Genomic DNA, 19,229 nt, shown 5'->3' with positions numbered 1-19,229 from the left:
CACCGAAATATACCCGCAATCAAATTCCAACATACACCAACCTCCCAAAAAACACATCCTTCACCAACCCCGCACAAAACACAAATATTTCAATATCAAACACCCTCGAAATTGAATAAAGCTCAAGGGAAGCGAATACACGTTCAAAAACCGCACGTCCGGAAATGAATTTAATGATTCAATTATGAGGAGACGAAAGGAATATCGACGTGTGGATACATGTTCAAGAAACACTTGTTTCTGCGAATTTAAAATTTGATATCACGTTGATTCGAGGTGTGGCGTGTATGATGTTCGTTGCATTTTGTTTGACGTGATCACTTTCGTGGTAATACAGGAAGTAGGTATTCGATGCGTGGTGATTTAACGCGTGGCGATCTGACGCGTAGCAATGCGGTGCGTGGGGATCTAACGCGTGGTGATGCGACGCGTAGCAATGCGGTGCGTGGTGATCTAACGCGTGGCGATGCAACGCGTGGAGATGTAACGTGTGAGGATCTGACGCGTGGAGATCTGAAGCGTAGGTACGCAACACGTGGTGATCTAATTCGTGGCAATACAAGATCTAGGTATTCGATGTGTAGTGATACGAAGCGTGGCGATCTAACGCGTAGCAATGCGGTGCGTGGTGATCTAACGCGTGGCGATGCAACGCGTGGAGATGTAACGTGTGAGGATCTGACGCGTGGAGATCTGAAGCGTAGGTACACAACGCGTGGTGATCTAATTCGTGGCAATACAAGATCTAGGTATTGGATGTGTGGTGATACGAAGCGTGGCGATCTAACGCGTAGCAATGCGGTGCGTGGTGATCTAACGCGTGGCGATGCAACGCGTGGAGATGTAACGTGTGAGGATCTGACGCGTGGAGATCTGAAGCGTAGGTACACAACGCGTGGAGATCTAATAAGTGGCAATACAAGATCTAGGTATTCGATGTGTGGTGATACGAAGCGTCGTGATCTAACGCGTAGCAATGCGGTGCGTGGTGATCTAACGCGTGGCGGTACAATGCGTGGAGATCTAACGTGTGAAAATCTAATGCGTGGAGATCTGACGCATGGCGATATAACGCATAGCCGTACAATGCGAGGCGGTCTAATGTGTAAACATACTACGCGTGGAAATGTAATGCTTTGCAGTATGAGGCTGGACACTCGTTAGACAAGAATTCTAGGTACGCCAATAGTTCTAAGATAAGAATGATTTTCTTCGTGTTTTCTTTTGAAAGGAAGTTTCATGCAATTGGATAGTTGAAATTCTTTGAGTATAGTAAAGAACTCAATACTGAAGTTAGGATTCCATTGCTGATTAGGAATCTTTGGAAATTATAGTTTTTGTTACATTACGATTAGATATAGTCATCAAATGTACTAATTTTTTCAGCCTTTATTTTCGGTAATAAATATGAACCTGTTGGGAATTATTCCACACGGGCCAAAAATTAATTATGGATATGATTCCAGAGTATTGCAACTTCATCCCCAACCCTAACACCTTTAAACTTCTCAAAAGCTATGTTAACTGTGAGTAAAGTTCGAGCGCAGTAGCCATCTATCGGTTAAAACCTCAATTCTTAAACTACGTATCGAAGACTTCTTTTCAAAGCTGGGCTCTACAAAACTACAAGAGTTTAATGTTAAGAAACCTTAATAATAAAAATCAGATATATAAAATTCCTAAGTATATTTATAACACAAATAGCAATTATAATAACAATTGCAATACTGGTAATAATAATAGAAGAAAATGAACTGAAAATGAGTTTATGAACAGAAGCGAAACATTTCTAAATAAATGCTTTCGAAAAGAATACAATATTCGTTTATTAAACATATTTAAACATATTAAAATCTGAAATTGATTAAAATTGATCAAGTAAATTTGTGAATGTTATTATGAAAAAACAGGAAAGTAATAATCGATGCGGAGCTACAATGCTCATTTACGAATTGTTTTCGAAAACTATTATATACGGCACTAATTATTTCGAGTATAATAATATTTATAATAACTGGACAATAATAGAGTAAAACCTTGAGTACATAATAAATGCAAATAAAATAACTGGAAATTAAACATTTATTTTTATAATAGTCAAAGAAGCTGTTGCACTGCCAAGCTTATCCTCAAAAATTGTATTATGGATATGATACAAGAGTATTGCAACAACCATTAGCTCTCAACGTTCTTATAAAACTGTGTATGAAATAATTTCATTCGAGAAACAGTTAATCCTCGTAGACCCCTAGCGGTAAAAACCACCAACTAAACCGATCGTATTTATCACAATAAATTTCTACTACAATCCATATAAGAAATATCATTTTTTCTCTTAAAATTTTATTCAAATCTTGGATCTTATGGAAATTTAAATACATAATATACTTACTCTGTTTACAATCTTAAATAATTTCATTCATATATTAGTGATATTAAATTATAACATATTTATCTATTAAATTTATATGTTTTTATACAAGACATAATTTATAATATTTCAGTACAAGTATGTATAAAAATTGAAATCCCCAAAGTAATTTTCTATGTTTACAAATAACAAAATGTTATCTTTATTATAAATTATTCATCGCCATTTATAATAGATAATATAGAAATATAATTTACATCAATGAATAATTATGAATTCACTAAATCATATTTTCCTATGCTGGTCCTAAAATATCTACATTTGCTGTTGTGTCTTGAACATTGCTATGAGCTATCATATACTCTGACACTGATATGTATATACCAACTAATAATCCAATTACACTAGCTATATAAATGTTACGTTGAAATATAATACATGTTGCAACACAAAGTCCAAAATATGTAGTATATCTAGCAACATTTTCCTTCTGTTTGCGACCAACAATATCAGAATCTAGAAAAAAAATACTTATTTTATATCTAAACACTTAATATAATCATTGTACCCTTTCTCACTTATATCAATAAGTATAATGAAGTATAAATCTTACTTATACACAAATTTTCTTTTCTATAATATCCTTCAGCACATTTCAAACACATGTCTGGACCATCACCCGTGCAACCATTGCAAGCTTTGTCACAACCTAAATTAAACATAAAAGTTAGTTCTTTCATCATCAATTGAATATCTTTATTGTAACTTACTTAAACAAGCATAGCTTCCATCCTTATTGATACAAAACTGATTTCCAGGACAATATTCATCGCTTTTTATACATTCATCAATATCAAAACATCCTTGTTCTTTAACCATATACCATCCTCTCATACATTTTTTACAATTCTTTGGTCCAGGTCCATCGCAAGGACCATCACAGGCAGCATGACATTGAGAACACAGTAACTTATTTTCATCTCTGTATGATTCATAAAATCCAGTTGAACATTCTGAACAGTTTTCTCCATCATATCCTTTGTCACAGACGCATCCACCATTTCCTTTCCTAGTTCCTGCTCCTTTACATTTACCATTGTTACTGCAAACCTTATCTGGATAACCAGGACATGGTACACATTCTGGACCAAAGTGATCTTTTGGACAGCAACGCTCTGTCTGTTGAATACATATATAATCATAAAGATCTGGATGTGTTTGTTGGTGATTAAACCACCATTCTTCTATGTTGCTCTCTAATTCTTCGGCTAAAGCGTGACATTGAGTTTCACCACGCTCTACTTCCTTACATAAATGTTCTTGTATTTCTATTAATCTAGTCTCACTTTTTGAATATGAACCTAAATTATCTTCCTCCCATGCACTGTCACCACCATCAAATTTCTCACGACTAGTCCTTTCTATTCCCTGTGAAAAAAAATTGTAATATAAACATAAAAATATATTAAATAAACATAGTTAAAAAAAATAAAACTATATAAGAAACATATTATAAAATTAGTTTAAAATATGATACATTTTGAGTTGGATACATTCATTAAAATAAAGACATATGGAATAGTTTTTACGGATCGTTTATATCTAATAAACTATAATAAATAATGTACTTACCTTTTTAAAACTATTTATTAATTGTTTACAAGCTGCACATGGAGGAAATTTATAAGCTTTAAGTTCTTCACTTGAAGGTGCCTTGTTACATTCCACGTATACTAATATGTTAAGTAAAATAAAAAAACCTAATAAATGAAAAAAAGGAACATTGTTAGGTTTTTGCATTATTGTATTTGAATTTACCAATTACTACTCTACGTTCGTATTAATGTAAAAATTTTAATGGAAAATTGTCCGCTTCAAAAATAAAGAAAAAATATGTCTCAATAATTGAGTTACAATATTTCACATAAAGACATAATTATATGAAATATCTCAACTATGTAAATCTAAAATAAGCGGAAAGATAACATCAGTCCTCGACATTGATAGCAGAACACCATAGGCCAAACAAGTATTTTGTAAATAACTTTGCGCATGTTTGAATAGATTAAACATGGTCGAATCATTCTGAAAACAATAAATGTTAATTCTTTTATATCATTCAGTAAAACATCTAATTAAAACATCATTCCTCCTCAAATAATTCCAAATTTAAAACAACTGAATGTTGAAGTAAAAAATTAAAAATCGCAAGTGATGAATTTATTTAAAAAATAAATAGAAATGTATTATACACTTTTATAATTAATTTTAAAAATTACGATAGAATAATTGTGCTTAATTTATACTGAAATTTATTTTTTAATTATTATTGTTCAATGCTACTTTTGTATAATGTCGTAAATTGTATTTGAACATCTATTATAACACTGTACTTCGTGCCTACAGTAGTGACGTGTCTTTAGTCGTGTCAGATATTACAGGTTAGAAGGAGGGAATGTTTTTTTAAGTACAATTTTATTAGATATTTAAATCAAACATGTTGACAAAATTTGAAACAAAATCCGCCCGAGTAAAGGGGATATCGTTTCATCCAAAACGTCCTTGGATTCTTGTAAGGTAAATATTCTGTACTTCCTTCACTATCTTTCCTTTCAAACTGTTACAATACAGTTTAATGAATTTAAATAAAAAGTTGTCATTAAATAAAAAATATAATGTAAATGATGCAAACACATGTACTATTTATCTGTTATAGTTTACACAATGGAGTTATACAATTATGGGACTATCGTATGTGTACTTTGTTAGATAAATTTGATGAACATGATGGTCCTGTTAGAGGAATTTGTTTCCATAGTCAGCAACCACTATTTGCATCTGGTGGTGATGATTATAAAATCAAAGTATGGAATTACAAACAACGTAGATGCATTTTTACACTATTAGGTCACTTGGATTACATTAGAACAATTGTATTCCATCAAGAATACCCATGGATTTTAAGCGCATCAGATGATCAAACAATTCGTATTTGGAACTGGCAAAGTCGTACCTGTATCTGTGTCTTAACTGGACACAATCACTATGTAATGTGTGCACAGTTTCATCCTACAGAAGATATTATTGTATCAGCCTCTTTGGATCAAACAGTCAGAGTATGGGATATTTCTGGTTTACGAAAGAAAAATGTAGCTCCTGGACCAGGAGGTTTGGAAGATCACTTAAAAAATCCTGGAGCAACAGATTTATTTGGCCAGGCTGATGCTGTTGTTAAGCATGTTCTCGAGGGACATGATAGAGGTGTTAATTGGGCAAGTTTCCATCCCACATTACCTTTAATTGCTTCTGGAGCTGATGACCGTCAAGTTAAAATGTGGAGAATGAATGATGCTAAAGCATGGGAAGTTGATACTTGCCGTGGACATTACAACAATGTTTCCTGTGTATTGTTCCATCCTAGACAAGATTTAATTCTTTCCAATTCAGAGGACAAGAGTATTCGTGTATGGGACATGTCCAAACGTACTTGCTTACACACATTTAGAAGAGAACATGATAGATTCTGGATCCTTGCAGCACATCCTACCTTAAATCTCTTTGCTGCTGGACATGATTCTGGAATGATTATTTTTAAACTCGAAAGAGAACGTCCAGCATATGCCGTTTACGGAAATGTTCTTTATTACGTGAAAGAACGTTTCCTTAGGAAATTAGATTTCACTACTTCAAAAGACACATCTGTTATGCAAATACGTGGAGGTGGAAAGACACCTCCTTACAGTATGTCATATAATCAACCTGAGAATGCTGTTTTAATCTGTACTAGAGCACCCAATAATATTGAAAACAGCACTTATGATTTGTACATGATACCACGTGAAGGTAGTTCAAGCACCGATGCCGATACAAAACGGGCTTCTGGAGTCACCGCTATTTGGGTTGCTAGAAATCGTTTCGCCGTCTTAGATAGAGCATATTCGGTATGTATTTAAAATAAATTACTTCGTTTAAAAGTACTTAAATTTAATTCCTTAATTTTCTGTTGCAGTTGGTGATCAAGAACTTGAAAAACGAAGTTACAAAGAAAGTGCAGATTCCAAACTGCGATGAGATATTTTATGCCGGTACTGGAATGCTTCTGTTACGCGATGCTGATCAAGTAATTCTCTTCGACGTTCAACAGAAAAGAACATTGGCAGAAGTAAAGATCTCTAAATGTAGATATGTTGTTTGGTCCAACGACATGTCTCACGTTGCTTTGCTTGCCAAACACACGGTTAACATTTGCAATCGGCGATTAGAATCTCTGTGCTCCGTACACGAAAATACTAGAGTAAAATCGGGAGCTTGGGACGATTCAGGAGTTTTCATTTATACTACTAGCAATCACATCAAATATGCAATTAACAACGGTGATCACGGTATCATTCGTACATTAGACCTCCCCATATATGTAACCAGAGTCAAAGGCAACCAAGTTTATTGCTTAGACAGAGAATGTAGACCAAGGATTCTTAGAATAGATCCAACCGAATATAAATTCAAATTAGCTCTGATTAACAGAAAATACGAGGAGGTTTTGCACATGGTTCGCAATGCAAATCTTGTTGGTCAATCTATAATTGCATATCTGCAACAGAAAGGATATCCCGAAGTTGCTTTGCATTTCGTCAAGGATGAAAAGACGAGATTCGGTCTTGCACTCGAATGTGGAAACATTGAAGTTGCCTTAGAAGCGGCAAGAACTCTTAATCAGAAGACCTGTTGGGAGAGTTTGGCTCAAGCAGCCTTATTACAAGGAAATCATCAAGTTGTCGAGATGTGTTATCAGAGAACTAAGAATTTCGAAAAATTATCATTCCTTTATCTTATAACTGGTAACTTAGAAAAATTACGCAAAATGATAAAAATTGCAGAAATTAGGAAAGATGTGTCTGGACAGTATCAAGGTAGTTTGTTACTTGGAGATATTCATGAACGTGCAAAAATATTACGGGTATGTAATTGTATGACATAAATTAAATTGTCTTCTTTGAATTCTTATTTGATTTTGTATTTCAGAGCTCTGGCCAAGCTTCTTTAGCTTACGTAACAGAAAAAATTCACGGTATTTCATCTCCGGAAGATGATGTCCTCTACAGTTCCATGAGCGAAGAACTTTCCGCTCTTGAAAAGGGAGCAGAATATCTTCGCCCTCCAGTACCTATTCAACAAGCAGAGAACAACTGGCCATTATTAACAGTCTCGAAAGGTTTCTTCGAGGGTGCAATGATGTCACGCGGTAAGAGCCAAGTGGCTGCCGCATTAGCACCCGAGGATGACAGCGCTGTACCCGCTGATGGATGGGGTAATGATGAAGAGTTAGGAATAGATGACGAAGAAGGTGTGGAGAACGAACAGGCTCCTGAAGGCGAGGAAAGCGCCGGGTGGGACGTTGAAGATGTGGATCTACCACCTGAACTTGAAACTACGACAAATGCAGTAGAAGATGGTTATTATTCACCTCCGACTAAAGGAGTATCTCCGATTCAACATTGGGTGAATAATTCCCAGTTAGCCGTAGACCACATATTAGCAGGGTCGTTTGAAAGTGCATTTAGATTACTGAACGACCAAGTCGGTGTCGTTGAATTTGAAGCTTATCAGAATCTTTTCATGAATACATTCGCTCGTTCCAGAACATCATTTGCTTCATTGCCAAATATTCCTTCGTTGTATGGTTACCCTCAGAGAAACTGGAAAGATGCGACCCCAAAAAGTGGTCTCCCTGCAGTTGGATTACATCTTACTGATTTAGTTCAGCGACTTCAAGTATGCTATAATTTGACAACTGGTGGAAAATTCCCAGAAGCAATAGAGAAACTTCAAGCAATTTTACTCAGTGTGCCGTTATTAGTTGTTGATACAAGACAGGATATTGCAGAGGCTCAGCAATTGATCCAAATTTGCAGAGAGTATATTCTAGGTTTGAAGATGGAAACTGAAAGGAAGAATCTGCCTAAAGCTACTTTGGCTGAGCAGAAACGAATCTGCGAAATGGCAGCGTACTTTACACATTGCAACTTGCAACCTATTCATCAAATCCTTACTTTAAGGATAGCTGTAAATATGTTCTTCAAGTTAAAGAATTATAAAACCGCTGCTTCTTTTGCAAGAAGGCTACTTGAGCTAGGACCTAAACCTGAATTAGCGCAACAAATTAGAAAAATTCTACAGGTTTGTACTTTCGATTTAAATCAAATATTATTATGCAATAAAATAATTATGTCTTGATTGTGTGTTTCAGGCATGTGATAAAAATCCTGTTGATGAGCATCAGTTAGCATATGACGAACATAATCCATTCTCTTTATGTGCAAGCACATTTGTTCCAATTTATAGAGGAAAGCCGGAAGTTAAATGCCCATTGTGCGGTGCAAGTTATTTGCCACAATTCAAAGATTCAGTGTGTAAGATTTGTGAAGTTGCATTAGTTGGAAAAGAATGTATTGGTTTGAGAATAAGTCCTGTACAATTCAGATAATTTTTTATATTCTTTCCATTAATGTATCTGACACTACTAATGAATCATGATTATTTCAATCTGTACGTCACAGTATATTAATATAAGTTTTGCTATTCCTTAAGTATGTTAATGTCAAGGGTATTATATTTTCAAAAGTATTGTAAATAATATGAAGCATACGAATGTGTATCCAGTCTTAAAAATATGTTTTTATAGTAATTCACTAAGTAAAACATGAATTTTAATGTTTGTACTGTTATTATTATTTCATATTGAAACAGTACATAGGAATTATATTTTAAAAATATATAAATATATAATGAAGTTACAAATAAAAGTTGTAATTACATTTTATATACTTATATCTAAAAACTCTTTAATTTGTACAATTTATTTTAGCATAAAAAAGTGTTTTTCAATTGTAGCATAATTTAAGATAATAAATATTCATAGTTTATATAGTTGCCTAAATTGTTCACGAAATATTTTCATGTTATTCTTCATTACTATTTGGTTTTAGTACCTTATGTGCTGATATTTTACTATTTTACTATTCTATAAACACTATTCTACTAATGGAATTCGTAATCACATGAAAAGCGTCATAAGCAGTTAAATTTTGAATTTGAAACAAATACTTGCCTAGTAAAAAATACCAATGTGCCCAAAAGACAACATCCGCTGTTTCTGCGCATGTTAACTCTGATCAATTCTATATATCATATGATCTATGGTATTGCACATGCGCTCTTACAAGGACTGTGACGCCAAAAATATATACTTAGTGGACAGAATATTTCATGATTTCTCATTTTCATATATTCTGTTCGTTTGATGAAGTATTTTTCATTACAGTCATATAATTGCTGAACATATTACCAAAATTGATTAAAATATTTATTATATGTACTACATTATCAGCGCTTTTTGCTGTTCATTTATCTTCATCCACCGGTTATATGGCCATGAACGCAGAAGCAGATTATAGAGAAATATTACACTCCTGGTTAGATACATCCCTAGACCATGGATTGAAGTACATGTAGGGAAATTTTTTTATTTCGCCATTTTTTATCATTTCATTGTCAGTTTCAAAAAGAGTATAACGTTTAGTTTACGTAAAAAGTATCGTTCTAACCATTGCAAGTATGTTTTCGAGTAGAGTGAACGTTTCAAATCGTAATTTAATCGCAATGATAATCGTGGAACATGAATAATATATGTGCATTTGTCCATTTGAACTACTAACAAGTATCGAGTGAGCATACTAGAATATGTAAAACCAGTGCCGTAAACATCGTGAACGTAAATATACGGTGTGCGTTCTGTGTATACGTGTTACGTTACAGACGTCTTCTAAATCGTGTAGAATTTTCATGATTCTTATCAAGGAAAATTCGTCTGACTTTACGTTCGTATGAATCAGTTTGTTAGGACAAGATAATCGGTGAAGTACATTAGTTAAAGGTAGGTTATAATCGAGACGTACGATATTGACAGTGCTGAGAATACCGAGAATAGTACGTTTATATTGGGTGTGTGAACCTTCAAAGTTATACGAGTTATCGAATCGAAAATATTGAAGGTAGGAAGATTTAAAAAATAAGGGCGCACTATCTCCGAAACCATCGGGCGTCCTACTGCTCTAGGGTAACACAGTGGGTGCATAGCTGCGCGGTATGAAAAAATGATGTGATCGATGGTCATCATGGCGGCACCCATGCTAAAGTGGAAGCGGATCACAAATCCATCCGGACCCCAGCCAAGACCTAGACATGGACACAGGGCAGTCGCTCTTAAAGACCTTATGGTCGTTTTCGGCGGTGGAAACGAGGGCATTGTTGACGAGCTTCATGTCTATAACACGAGTAAGTTGCTTCCTTGCTGTGCGTCTTTCGCGCCGTTCTTGATCATTCCCGCGATCCAAGATGGCGGCATACATTGACAAAACGGTCACCGGCCGGATCACTCTGTAAATCTGAATTTTGTTCATGCCAGATGCTTTATTATCATATGTTTCGTACAGGTTGAATGTACCTGCATTGTAAATGTCTTTTTATGTTTCATTTGCTAAACTTTAGGGTAATTTCATATGCAGAATTCGTTCGATCTGTCATTTTTCATGTTTATACGCACGGGAGCGGCCATTGCTGTCTCTTACGCCCCACCACAATTTGCAACGCGCCGCGTTTCCCGTCATTCCACGTTCACGCTTCACCTTTCCTTTTCTTTTTTCCTTCCGTTCCTATTTTTCCTCCCACTCTTTCATTTTATGTTTTCAAGTCTTTATCATATCACGACTAAGCATAGTATTTCTTTTACTATGTCGCTAACACTTACTTGTGTGAGTATTATGTTAGATATATTTCATAAAACTATATGTAAAATTTATTATATAAAATGTTATAAATATAGCAAAGTTATTGTTCATAAAAATATAAGATTATTTGTATCATATCAGTAAATTGAATTATTCAGTGTTGTACTTACATTAATATTACTAAATAAATTGATTTTAAATTAGCATAGTATTAGTTTGTTGTTTCAGTTTTTTATTTTCTTTCTTCTACATAACATGTAGTAATGATTAAGAGCTTTTAAATTTTACTCATATTTAATCAAGAGTATAAAATATACATTACATTAAATATTTTGTATGTTATTATTTGAAAATAGTATCATGATTAATAAAATTATTTTTTGTTGCAGCCACTAACCAATGGTTCGTGCCATCTACAAAAGGTGATATCCCACCAGGCTGTGCGGCATATGGATTTGTCGTTGATGGAAGCCGTATTTTGGTATTTGGTGGTATGGTAGAATATGGAAAGTATTCTGATGAGCTCTATGAACTCCAAGCAGTTAGGTGGGAATGGAAAAAATTGAGACCTAGACCACCAGAAAATGATCCTCCACCATGTCCAAGATTGGGGCATAGTTTCACTCTTATTGGCAACAGAGTCTTCCTCTTTGGAGGATTGGCTAATGACAGTGAAGATCATAAGAACAACATACCAAGATATTTAAATGATCTATATACCCTTGAACTGCTCCCTAATGGACAGACAGCTTGGGATGTTCCGCAAACACATGGGCATGCACCACCACCTAGGGAGTCTCATACTGGGGTGTCTTATTCTGATAGTAAAACAGGAAAAACCTGTTTAGTGATTTATGGGGGCATGAGTGGTTGTCGTTTAGGTGATTTGTGGTATCTTGATGTTGATTCAATGACTTGGAACAAACCAGTGGTACATGGTCCTATTCCATTACCACGTTCTCTTCATACTGCCACTTTAATTGGTCATCGAATGTACGTTTTTGGCGGATGGGTACCACTTGTTGTTGATGATGTTAAAGTTGCAACTCATGAGAAAGAATGGAAGTGCACAAATACGTTGGCTTGTTTAAATATAGGTAAGTTGGTAATCAAGTTCAATGTCGGTATTTTTTATCTCATGTCAATTGTTCAAAATTAAATGTTCATTAATATTATTTCAGAAACTTGGACGTGGGAACAGTTAACGGTTGATACTTTGGAAGAAAATGTTCCTCGCGCGCGTGCCGGTCATTGTGCAATTGGGATGCATAATAAACTCTATGTGTGGTCGGGTCGAGATGGATATCGTAAAGCTTGGAACAATCAGGTTAGGGTTAGTCCATAAAATTAATCTTTAAATTAGGAATGGTTTTATTTTTTATGAAATATGACTAATTTGTGTTTTTAGGTTTGTTGCAAAGATTTGTGGTACCTTGAAGTTGGCAAACCATCTGCACCATCCAAATTGAACTTAGTTAGAGCCAGTTTGCAAGCATTAGAAATTCAATGGACACCTGTACCATCTGCACAATACTACATATTACAAATTCAAAAGTGTAAACCTTCGGCAACAACTGGAACATATCCTGCAGTCAGCACACCAGCGAATACCGCAGTACCTACTACTACAACAGCAATGGTTACACTTGCAACTGATTCTGCTACATCTGCGCCTATCACCACTGCTCCCGAGCTTCCATCAACTCCCACCGCTGTCAAGCCGTCCATACCACAGACCCCAGTACGAGTACAATCAACTGTGCAAAGTCCAGTTCAAAAACCAGTAGCATCACAAAGTGTAACAAAACCAACAAGCCCAATGACACCAAGAGTCGCAGGAAATCTGATCAGAATTCGTTCTCCCTTAGTTACAACAACACCAACAACTCCCGAACAAGCTCCTGCAACTGCTAACACTACAGTGGCAGGTCAAACACCAGCTGCTATGTCAGGAATTGCTGCCCTTGCTGCAGCTGCGGCTGCTACTCCAAAAATAAGTATGAACAACGTACCAATTCTTCCACAAACTACCGCAAACACGATTAGAATGAAAAATGTTCAACCTGGCCAACAAATACGTTTCGCTGCACCTGGCGCAACAGTACTGAGAACTGCTTCGCCACAGCAAAGTAAACAGATTATCCTTCAAAAACCAGGCCAAAATATAGCTGGTCAACCTCAGATTGTACATCTTCTTAAAACTGGACAAGGAATGGTAGCAACTGTACCAAAAGTAAGCCTCATTCCCGGAAAGACCGTTCAAGCAACAGGTGCAAAGCCTCTTAACCAAGGACCAACAATACTGAGACTAGTAAATCCTAATACTGTAGCAGGATCCAAGATTCTTACAACCATGAAAACATCTAGTATCGTTGCGATGAGCAAAGGTCAGAACATCAGCGGTAAACAAACGATAATGATCACAAAACCTGGAGGCAACGGTGGATTAGTCGGACGCAATCAGATAATTGTAGTCACGACAGGTTCAGGTTTAAGAGCTGTACAAGCTGTCACCACCTCTCAAGCAGGTACTGGACAAGCAGCTAATATTACTACACCCGTAAATGTTTTACCCTTATCAGCTACCAATCACGTAACAAATCAGCAAGGTGTAAAAATGATAGTTGTTTCATCCGGTGCGATGGGTGGTGGAACTACCGGCAAGCCTATCACTATCACAGTTCCAGGCCAAGGTGGAGTACCGAAAACTGTGACTATCGCCACTAAAGGAACTCCACAAGCCATTTTTAATCCCGGCAAAAGTCAAATTGTTACTATGCCTCAAATACAGAAAACACCAGAAACCGTAACGGTGTCTGGCAAACCTGTAACACTGCAAATGTCTGGTGGCATAGGCGCAAAGACAGTGACTCTTATGCCCACAAGCAGTACAATAGCAACTACTTCGAGCGTATCGGAAACGATAGATACAAGCAAAATGTTGTTTGTTCCTTCACAGAAACAACCGTCAGCTTCATTAGCATCCACATCTGATGGCCCTGCTACCACTGATGCAGCGCTGGCTGCATTAGCTGCGGAAGCAGGTTTAATAGATCCGGTTCAGGAACCTTCTGGAGACTTATCTTTCATGGTATCTACAGATGACGGTGGAGCAGGAGATAGTAAAATGGACGACAGCTGCAACGGTGATGAAACTACCACAGCAGCAGCTTTGGTCTCTCAAATGGGAGCTGGCGAGACTATGCAAATTGATAGAGATGGTAACTTTTTAATTCCTCAAGTTGATGGCCCGGCCGATGTTCTTTTATCTGACGACGACGAAGAGAATGATAAGATTGACTTGGCGGAGGATCCTCCCATCGAGAATCAGGAGGAACAGCAGGTTGCAGATTCTGCAAACATGGAGCAAGATCCTGCCGATGCGCCTACGGAAAGTGTTCATATGGAGGAGTCTTCCATGAAGGATGCAGAAGTTTCCTCGGAAGGAGCAACCGAAGTTCCTGTTTCAACAAGTACCGCAGAAGATATTCCCGTAGAGTCTGAACCTTCTGCCGATGCTGAACCAAATGACAATGAAATACCTATCGAAATTGCTAACGAATCGGAACCATCAAACGAAACTACCATGCAAATCACAAGTAACGCATCCGAAGAAGTGCAAGCAAAGTCTGATATTTCAAGTATGCCAGAACCCGTAGAGGCCTCATCGGAAGAAGCGTCGATGCCAGACGCCATGGAACTGCCAGAGAACGAGGAAAACGAACATGCCGAAAGTGCAGACATAAAACTTATGGCTATGGACACATACACTTCTGATCATGAAAAATCAGCTCCTGAACATTTATCACCCGAAGATAGCATATCGCAACTTTCTCACGAAGATAACCAAGAAAACATGTCAAAAATAAAACATGAAGTTCCGGAACAGTCAATGGAACTGCCGGAAGGAACGTCTCCTATGGAAACACTGGAAGACACCGACGAACCTATGACGGATTCTTGTTTGACTTCTACCAACATCAATATTCCGATCACAACTTCTATCATGCAAATAAAGTTGGAGCAACCCGATGAGCCGATGAAACAAGAAATTAAAATGGCTGAACCAACGGCAACCATCAATAACGTCACACTTATCGAAAAGGAAATGGATGTTCAGAAACCAATAACCCAAATTAAAATGGAAATTAAAGAAGAATCAATTAAAAAGGAGCCTGTAAAACAGGAAAAGATGAATGGTAATAGAACAGAAAATGGAGATGATTCTACGGCTTTGACTACTTTAGCTACAGCTGCCTTAGGTTCAGCAGAACAACCAATGAAAATTAAAGCTGAACAGGTAATTGAAAATATTTTTGCTATGAAGTTTATTGTTAAATTTTTTATTTATACAATTTTTTGTTTATAGAATGAAAAAGAAAAGAAGGAAGAAGAATGGTATGATGTGGGAGTGACACAAGAATCAAGATTTACTGTACAACATTATTATTTACCTGGCGATGAACCATTAGATATAACGCAACCATTGACTATGGATGTTTTTGAGGGAAGAACCAAGGTTGCCTTAGAACAAGGAACTATTTATAAACTTAGAATTGCTGCTGTGAATAGTTGTGGACAAAGTGATTGGAGTGAGGTAAATAAAATGATTATAAATATGTGGAATAAAATGGTGAACGCAATTATAATGTTTCTGTTTTTGGTTAAAGGTATCTGCGTTTAGAACATATGTTCCGGGATTCCCTGGAGCACCTAGTGCTATAAAAATTAGTAAAACCGCAGACGGTGCTTATATTTCATGGGAACCACCACCTAATAGAAACGATGGACCCATTCTGGAATATTCTGCTTACATAGCAATGGCGAACACCGCATCGAATAACAATGGAGAACCAAAGACAACGTCGTCAAATTCGAATCTAACATTCACGAAATTCTATTGCGGTACAAACAATTCCTGTTCGGTGTCCAATAGTTCCCTGAGTGCCGCATACGTTGACACGACTCGAACACCGGCCATAATATTTAGAATAGCAGCACGAAACGTGAAAGGATATGGACCAGCGACGCAAGTTAGGTGGTTGCAGCAAGGTTAGTAGAGACTTTGTTTTTATCAAAAAGAAAGTCGGGTATTCTTTTTGAGTAACGATATTAGAGGCTATAAATTGTTAATTTTTGTATCAGCATCTAATGTATCAACAGCAGATCCCACCAATTACATGGAGAATAATCCGCAAGTGAAGAGGCGAGGTGTAAATATACGTTTGCAAGCAAACTCCCCACAGAAGAAGGTGAAACTAAAGAGACCGAGTAGCTAACTTTTCTTGAGTCTGTTTTCCCTTGACCTCTTACAGCCCAAATATCCAAACAGCGCTATTCATTATTTAATTTCCGCTGGTACACACGCCTAACAACGACGATGATGATGAAACAGTATATTCTTGGAATAAACGAACGTGACATGCGAGTAAATGAAAGAAATGAATGCACGATTAAAGAACGATGGAAGAGGTGTCCATAGCTACATTGAGGTATAAACATAAGGGTTAAAAAAGTATTTTAAGTGTTCTATATATGAATACAAGGTCTTTCTATACTGCGTTTTCTGACTCACCGTTATTCTCCTACTCCTTCGCGAATGTGCGACCTTTTTCTGTAAAGATAACACCAGTACTATTAATAAATGGCAAGGTGGTTATTTTGGAGTTGAACAAGTTTTTCCACGTTTATAAATATTTTCCATAAATGTCGTGACACATATCGATGACGACGACACTTGCATCTGCGATGATTCGTAGTTAAATCCAAACATTGACCACCTTTAGTTTTATTATCTAACATGCGACTTGGATATAGTTGTAGGGTCGGAAGATGATAGTAAAATTTTTTGTTTGAGCTCTGCGAAGCTTCCGAAGAAATGCTGTTTTTTATTTTTTGAATTCGTTGTAAATTCTTGATAGATTGGAATTTTTATTATATCTCTAAGTACAGACTTTTTAATATGAATTGGAAGTTGGGAAAACTTCCTGTTACATTGAGATATTGATTGTAAATATTGTAATTGGAAATGTTTTTTTTAAATGTTGTTCAAATTTTTCATATTAGGCGATACGATGCAAGTACATGGAATGAAATTTTGTTTACGCCATACCATCCGTTTCTGTATAGAACATCGGTGCTATATCTTACTCTGATTACTTTTGTTACTGCCAATTACGAAGAAGAAAACGTAGACTCGATAAGAGAAAGGAGCACGTATTGTAAAATTCTTTTTAAAAGTACGAATTTACCTTTGCAAGTTTTGTTATTGCTTTCGTCAAGATCGCAGCGATATTTTGTAAAGTAAAAAGAAGAAAACGTATGTATTTAGTAGAATTGCACGCGTTGTTTATGAAAATTACAACTTGGTTTCAAAAGCGTTGATATTTTGGAGAATAAAGAATTTGAAGAAAATTAAGAATATTTTTATATGGCAACGAAATAATTATTTGAATAGTATATCATTATAATATATTATGTCTAATATAACGTTTAATCTGTTAAGGTACTAAATCAAGGAATTAGTATAAATGAAAGAAGAATTTATAGCGAAGTAAAACGATTATACATTAACGTTTTAAAGGAAGGATACACACATCCTTGGTTCTTTTAAGCATAATACATTTTAATTGAAATATTTAAAATGCTTTTAAAACTGAGGTTGAACGAGAAGCCAACAAATCATAAAACATTATAAATAGAATTGATAAATTGATATATGATTAGATGGCTTGGGGCTATGTTGAAACTGCAGTAATTCAAGCGCACATTTTACTTTTAGATTATCTATAAAAACTTTGTGTTATTTGCTTATAGCTTAAGAATTAACATAGCGTTTTAGACACTTAATATGTTATGCTAAAATTTATATTAACAATACCCTACAAATTAGAATATTTGAAATATGTTTAAAGAAACTGGAGTTAGAAAACCTTAAGAACTAATAACTTTGTCTTTAAGTTAGTATAATTCGCAATCATCACTTTTTTATAAATTGGAAAGTTTATATATAAGGGACTAACATGTTTTTAACAAATATTACATTATAAATTCTCTTCCTATGAAGAGAATACTTGTATGACCAACCCATAAAAAAAAGTTATTAGTTCATCTCGTTTCGTTGACAAATTATACTAAAACCGTACTACGTTCATAAATATCCTACAGATGGAATATTTTCAAATGTATGCATACCTGCTAGGATATTCTGTTCTATTCAAATGTATTGAAATAGTATCCATGATATCTAAATATATATATTGAGAGAAAGTTATGAATAAATATAGAAAATTATCTTACATGAAATACTCGTTATTTCACTGTAGTGACTTTTATAACATGAATGTGTACTTACATTGTAGATACCTGCATCTCTAAAAAAAACTAACTGTATGCTAAAACTACTAAAAAAAAAAATACAAAAAAGAGGTATTAAACTTCATTTTATCATACAAGTACGAGTGTCATAATCTGTCTTATTGTATACCTGAAACTTATGAACTGTGTATGTTATATAAATTTTAGGCTCACTTTTTTTTTCAAAGTCATACACAAGTTTTTATTGTTTACATTGGTGTAATGAAGGCTTTTGTGATGGATGAGTTTTATTACTTTATGGACAGTTGTTGTTATGTAATAGATATGATCAAGCTTTTGGAAATTTGGGAATTTAGGAATTTAGGAGTTGGAGATTTGGAAATTAGGGGGTTTGGAAACTTGGCAATTGGGAAATTAGGGGATTTGGAAATTTGGGAATTTTGGAGTAGGGGCATTTAGAACTTAAAAATTTGAGTATTTGGAAATTTGGGAGTTGGATATTTGGAAATTGGGGGGGTTGGAAACTGGGAAATTTGGGAGTTGGAAATTTGGAAATTGGAGGGATTGGAAACTGGGAAATTTGGGAGTTGGAAATTTGGAAATTGGGGGGGTTGGAAACTGGGAAATTTGGAAATAGAGGGGTTGGAAACTGGGAAATTTGGAAGTTAGATATTTGGAAATTGGGGAACGTAGGAAACTGGGAAATTTGGGAGTTGGAAATTTGGAAATTGGGGGGGGGTTGGAAACTGGGAAAT

General features: G+C 35.6%; 3 protein-coding genes and 1 long non-coding RNA gene across 11 annotated transcripts; 2 read left to right on the top strand and 2 right to left on the bottom strand.

The window, feature by feature from the left end:
* Positions 1 to 2,314: 2,314 nt before the first annotated feature.
* On the bottom strand, positions 2,315 to 4,521 carry Creld (Cysteine rich with EGF like domains). Its single transcript, XM_003700822.3, has 5 exons — positions 4,327 to 4,521; positions 4,004 to 4,131; positions 3,142 to 3,799; positions 2,985 to 3,080; positions 2,315 to 2,887 (listed from the first exon to the last, which is right to left on the bottom strand). The coding sequence occupies exons 1-5, from the start codon at positions 4,442 to 4,444 to the stop codon at positions 2,667 to 2,669; spliced, it is 1,221 nt and encodes a 406-aa protein (XP_003700870.2). The 5' UTR covers positions 4,445 to 4,521; the 3' UTR covers positions 2,315 to 2,666.
* A 211-nt stretch (positions 4,522 to 4,732) lies between these two features.
* On the top strand, positions 4,733 to 9,195 carry alphaCOP (coatomer subunit alpha). Its single transcript, XM_003700821.3, has 5 exons — positions 4,733 to 4,948; positions 5,088 to 6,312; positions 6,381 to 7,328; positions 7,394 to 8,548; positions 8,619 to 9,195. Exons 1-5 carry the CDS (start codon positions 4,869 to 4,871, stop codon positions 8,853 to 8,855), a joined length of 3,645 nt encoding a protein of 1,214 aa, XP_003700869.2. The 5' UTR covers positions 4,733 to 4,868; the 3' UTR covers positions 8,856 to 9,195.
* Positions 9,196 to 9,882: 687 nt separating this feature from the next.
* LOC143265499 (uncharacterized) lies at positions 9,883 to 11,001 on the bottom strand. Its single transcript, XR_013040116.1, has 2 exons — positions 10,875 to 11,001; positions 9,883 to 10,815 (listed from the first exon to the last, which is right to left on the bottom strand). It is a non-coding gene; the product is annotated as an uncharacterized LOC143265499 (long non-coding RNA).
* On the top strand, positions 9,922 to 18,462 carry Hcf (Host cell factor). 8 transcript variants are annotated; one of them, XR_013040114.1, is made up of 8 exons: positions 9,923 to 10,705; positions 11,547 to 12,254; positions 12,339 to 12,490; positions 12,566 to 15,457; positions 15,527 to 15,754; positions 15,828 to 16,209; positions 16,303 to 16,649; positions 17,663 to 18,462. XR_013040114.1 is itself a non-coding variant. In XM_076538029.1 (8 exons), the coding sequence occupies exons 2-8, from the start codon at positions 10,537 to 10,539 to the stop codon at positions 16,434 to 16,436; spliced, it is 4,665 nt and encodes a 1,554-aa protein (XP_076394144.1). In that variant the 5' UTR covers positions 9,923 to 10,304; positions 10,487 to 10,536; the 3' UTR covers positions 16,437 to 16,719. The 8 variants fall into 8 exon arrangements, 7 of the variants coding, with proteins under 7 accessions (XP_003700868.2, XP_012135202.2, XP_012135201.2 ...); XM_076538029.1 differs by lacking the exon at positions 17,663 to 18,462 and having other exon boundaries at positions 9,923 to 10,304; positions 10,487 to 10,705; positions 16,303 to 16,719; XM_076538028.1 differs by lacking the exon at positions 17,663 to 18,462 and having other exon boundaries at positions 9,923 to 10,308; positions 10,427 to 10,705; positions 16,303 to 16,719.
* The last annotated feature ends 767 nt before the right edge of the window (positions 18,463 to 19,229 follow it).

The sequence above is a fragment of the Megachile rotundata genome, chromosome 12 (assembly GCF_050947335.1).
Source record: "Megachile rotundata isolate GNS110a chromosome 12, iyMegRotu1, whole genome shotgun sequence".
In the NCBI taxonomy this organism is placed as follows: Eukaryota; Metazoa; Arthropoda; class Insecta; order Hymenoptera; family Megachilidae; genus Megachile; species Megachile rotundata.
The sequence above is the reverse complement of the archived record's forward strand: the minus strand, read 5'-3'. Positions and strand labels throughout refer to the sequence as shown.

Bases quoted from the DNA above. Each gene is read 5' to 3' on its own strand.
- Creld (XM_003700822.3), bottom strand. From the start codon at position 4,444: ATGTTTAATCTATTCAAACATGCGCAAAGTTATTTACAAAATACTTGT. The intron at 4,132-4,326 runs GTTGAGATATTT...TTCATTTATTAG, and splicing joins GCTTATTTTAGATTTACATA to GTTTTTTTATTTTACTTAAC. The intron at 3,800-4,003 runs GTAAGTACATTA...TTTTTTTCACAG, and splicing joins TAATAAATAGTTTTAAAAAG to GGAATAGAAAGGACTAGTCG.
- alphaCOP (XM_003700821.3), top strand. From the start codon at position 4,869: ATGTTGACAAAATTTGAAACAAAATCCGCCCGAGTAAAGGGGATATCG. The intron at 4,949-5,087 runs GTAAATATTCTG...TATCTGTTATAG, and splicing joins CGTCCTTGGATTCTTGTAAG to TTTACACAATGGAGTTATAC. The intron at 7,329-7,393 runs GTATGTAATTGT...TTTGTATTTCAG, and splicing joins AACGTGCAAAAATATTACGG to AGCTCTGGCCAAGCTTCTTT.
- Hcf (XM_076538029.1), top strand. From the start codon at position 10,537: ATGGTCATCATGGCGGCACCCATGCTAAAGTGGAAGCGGATCACAAAT. The intron at 12,255-12,338 runs GTAAGTTGGTAA...ATATTATTTCAG, and splicing joins GTTGGCTTGTTTAAATATAG to AAACTTGGACGTGGGAACAG. The intron at 15,755-15,827 runs GTAAATAAAATG...TTTTGGTTAAAG, and splicing joins GACAAAGTGATTGGAGTGAG to GTATCTGCGTTTAGAACATA.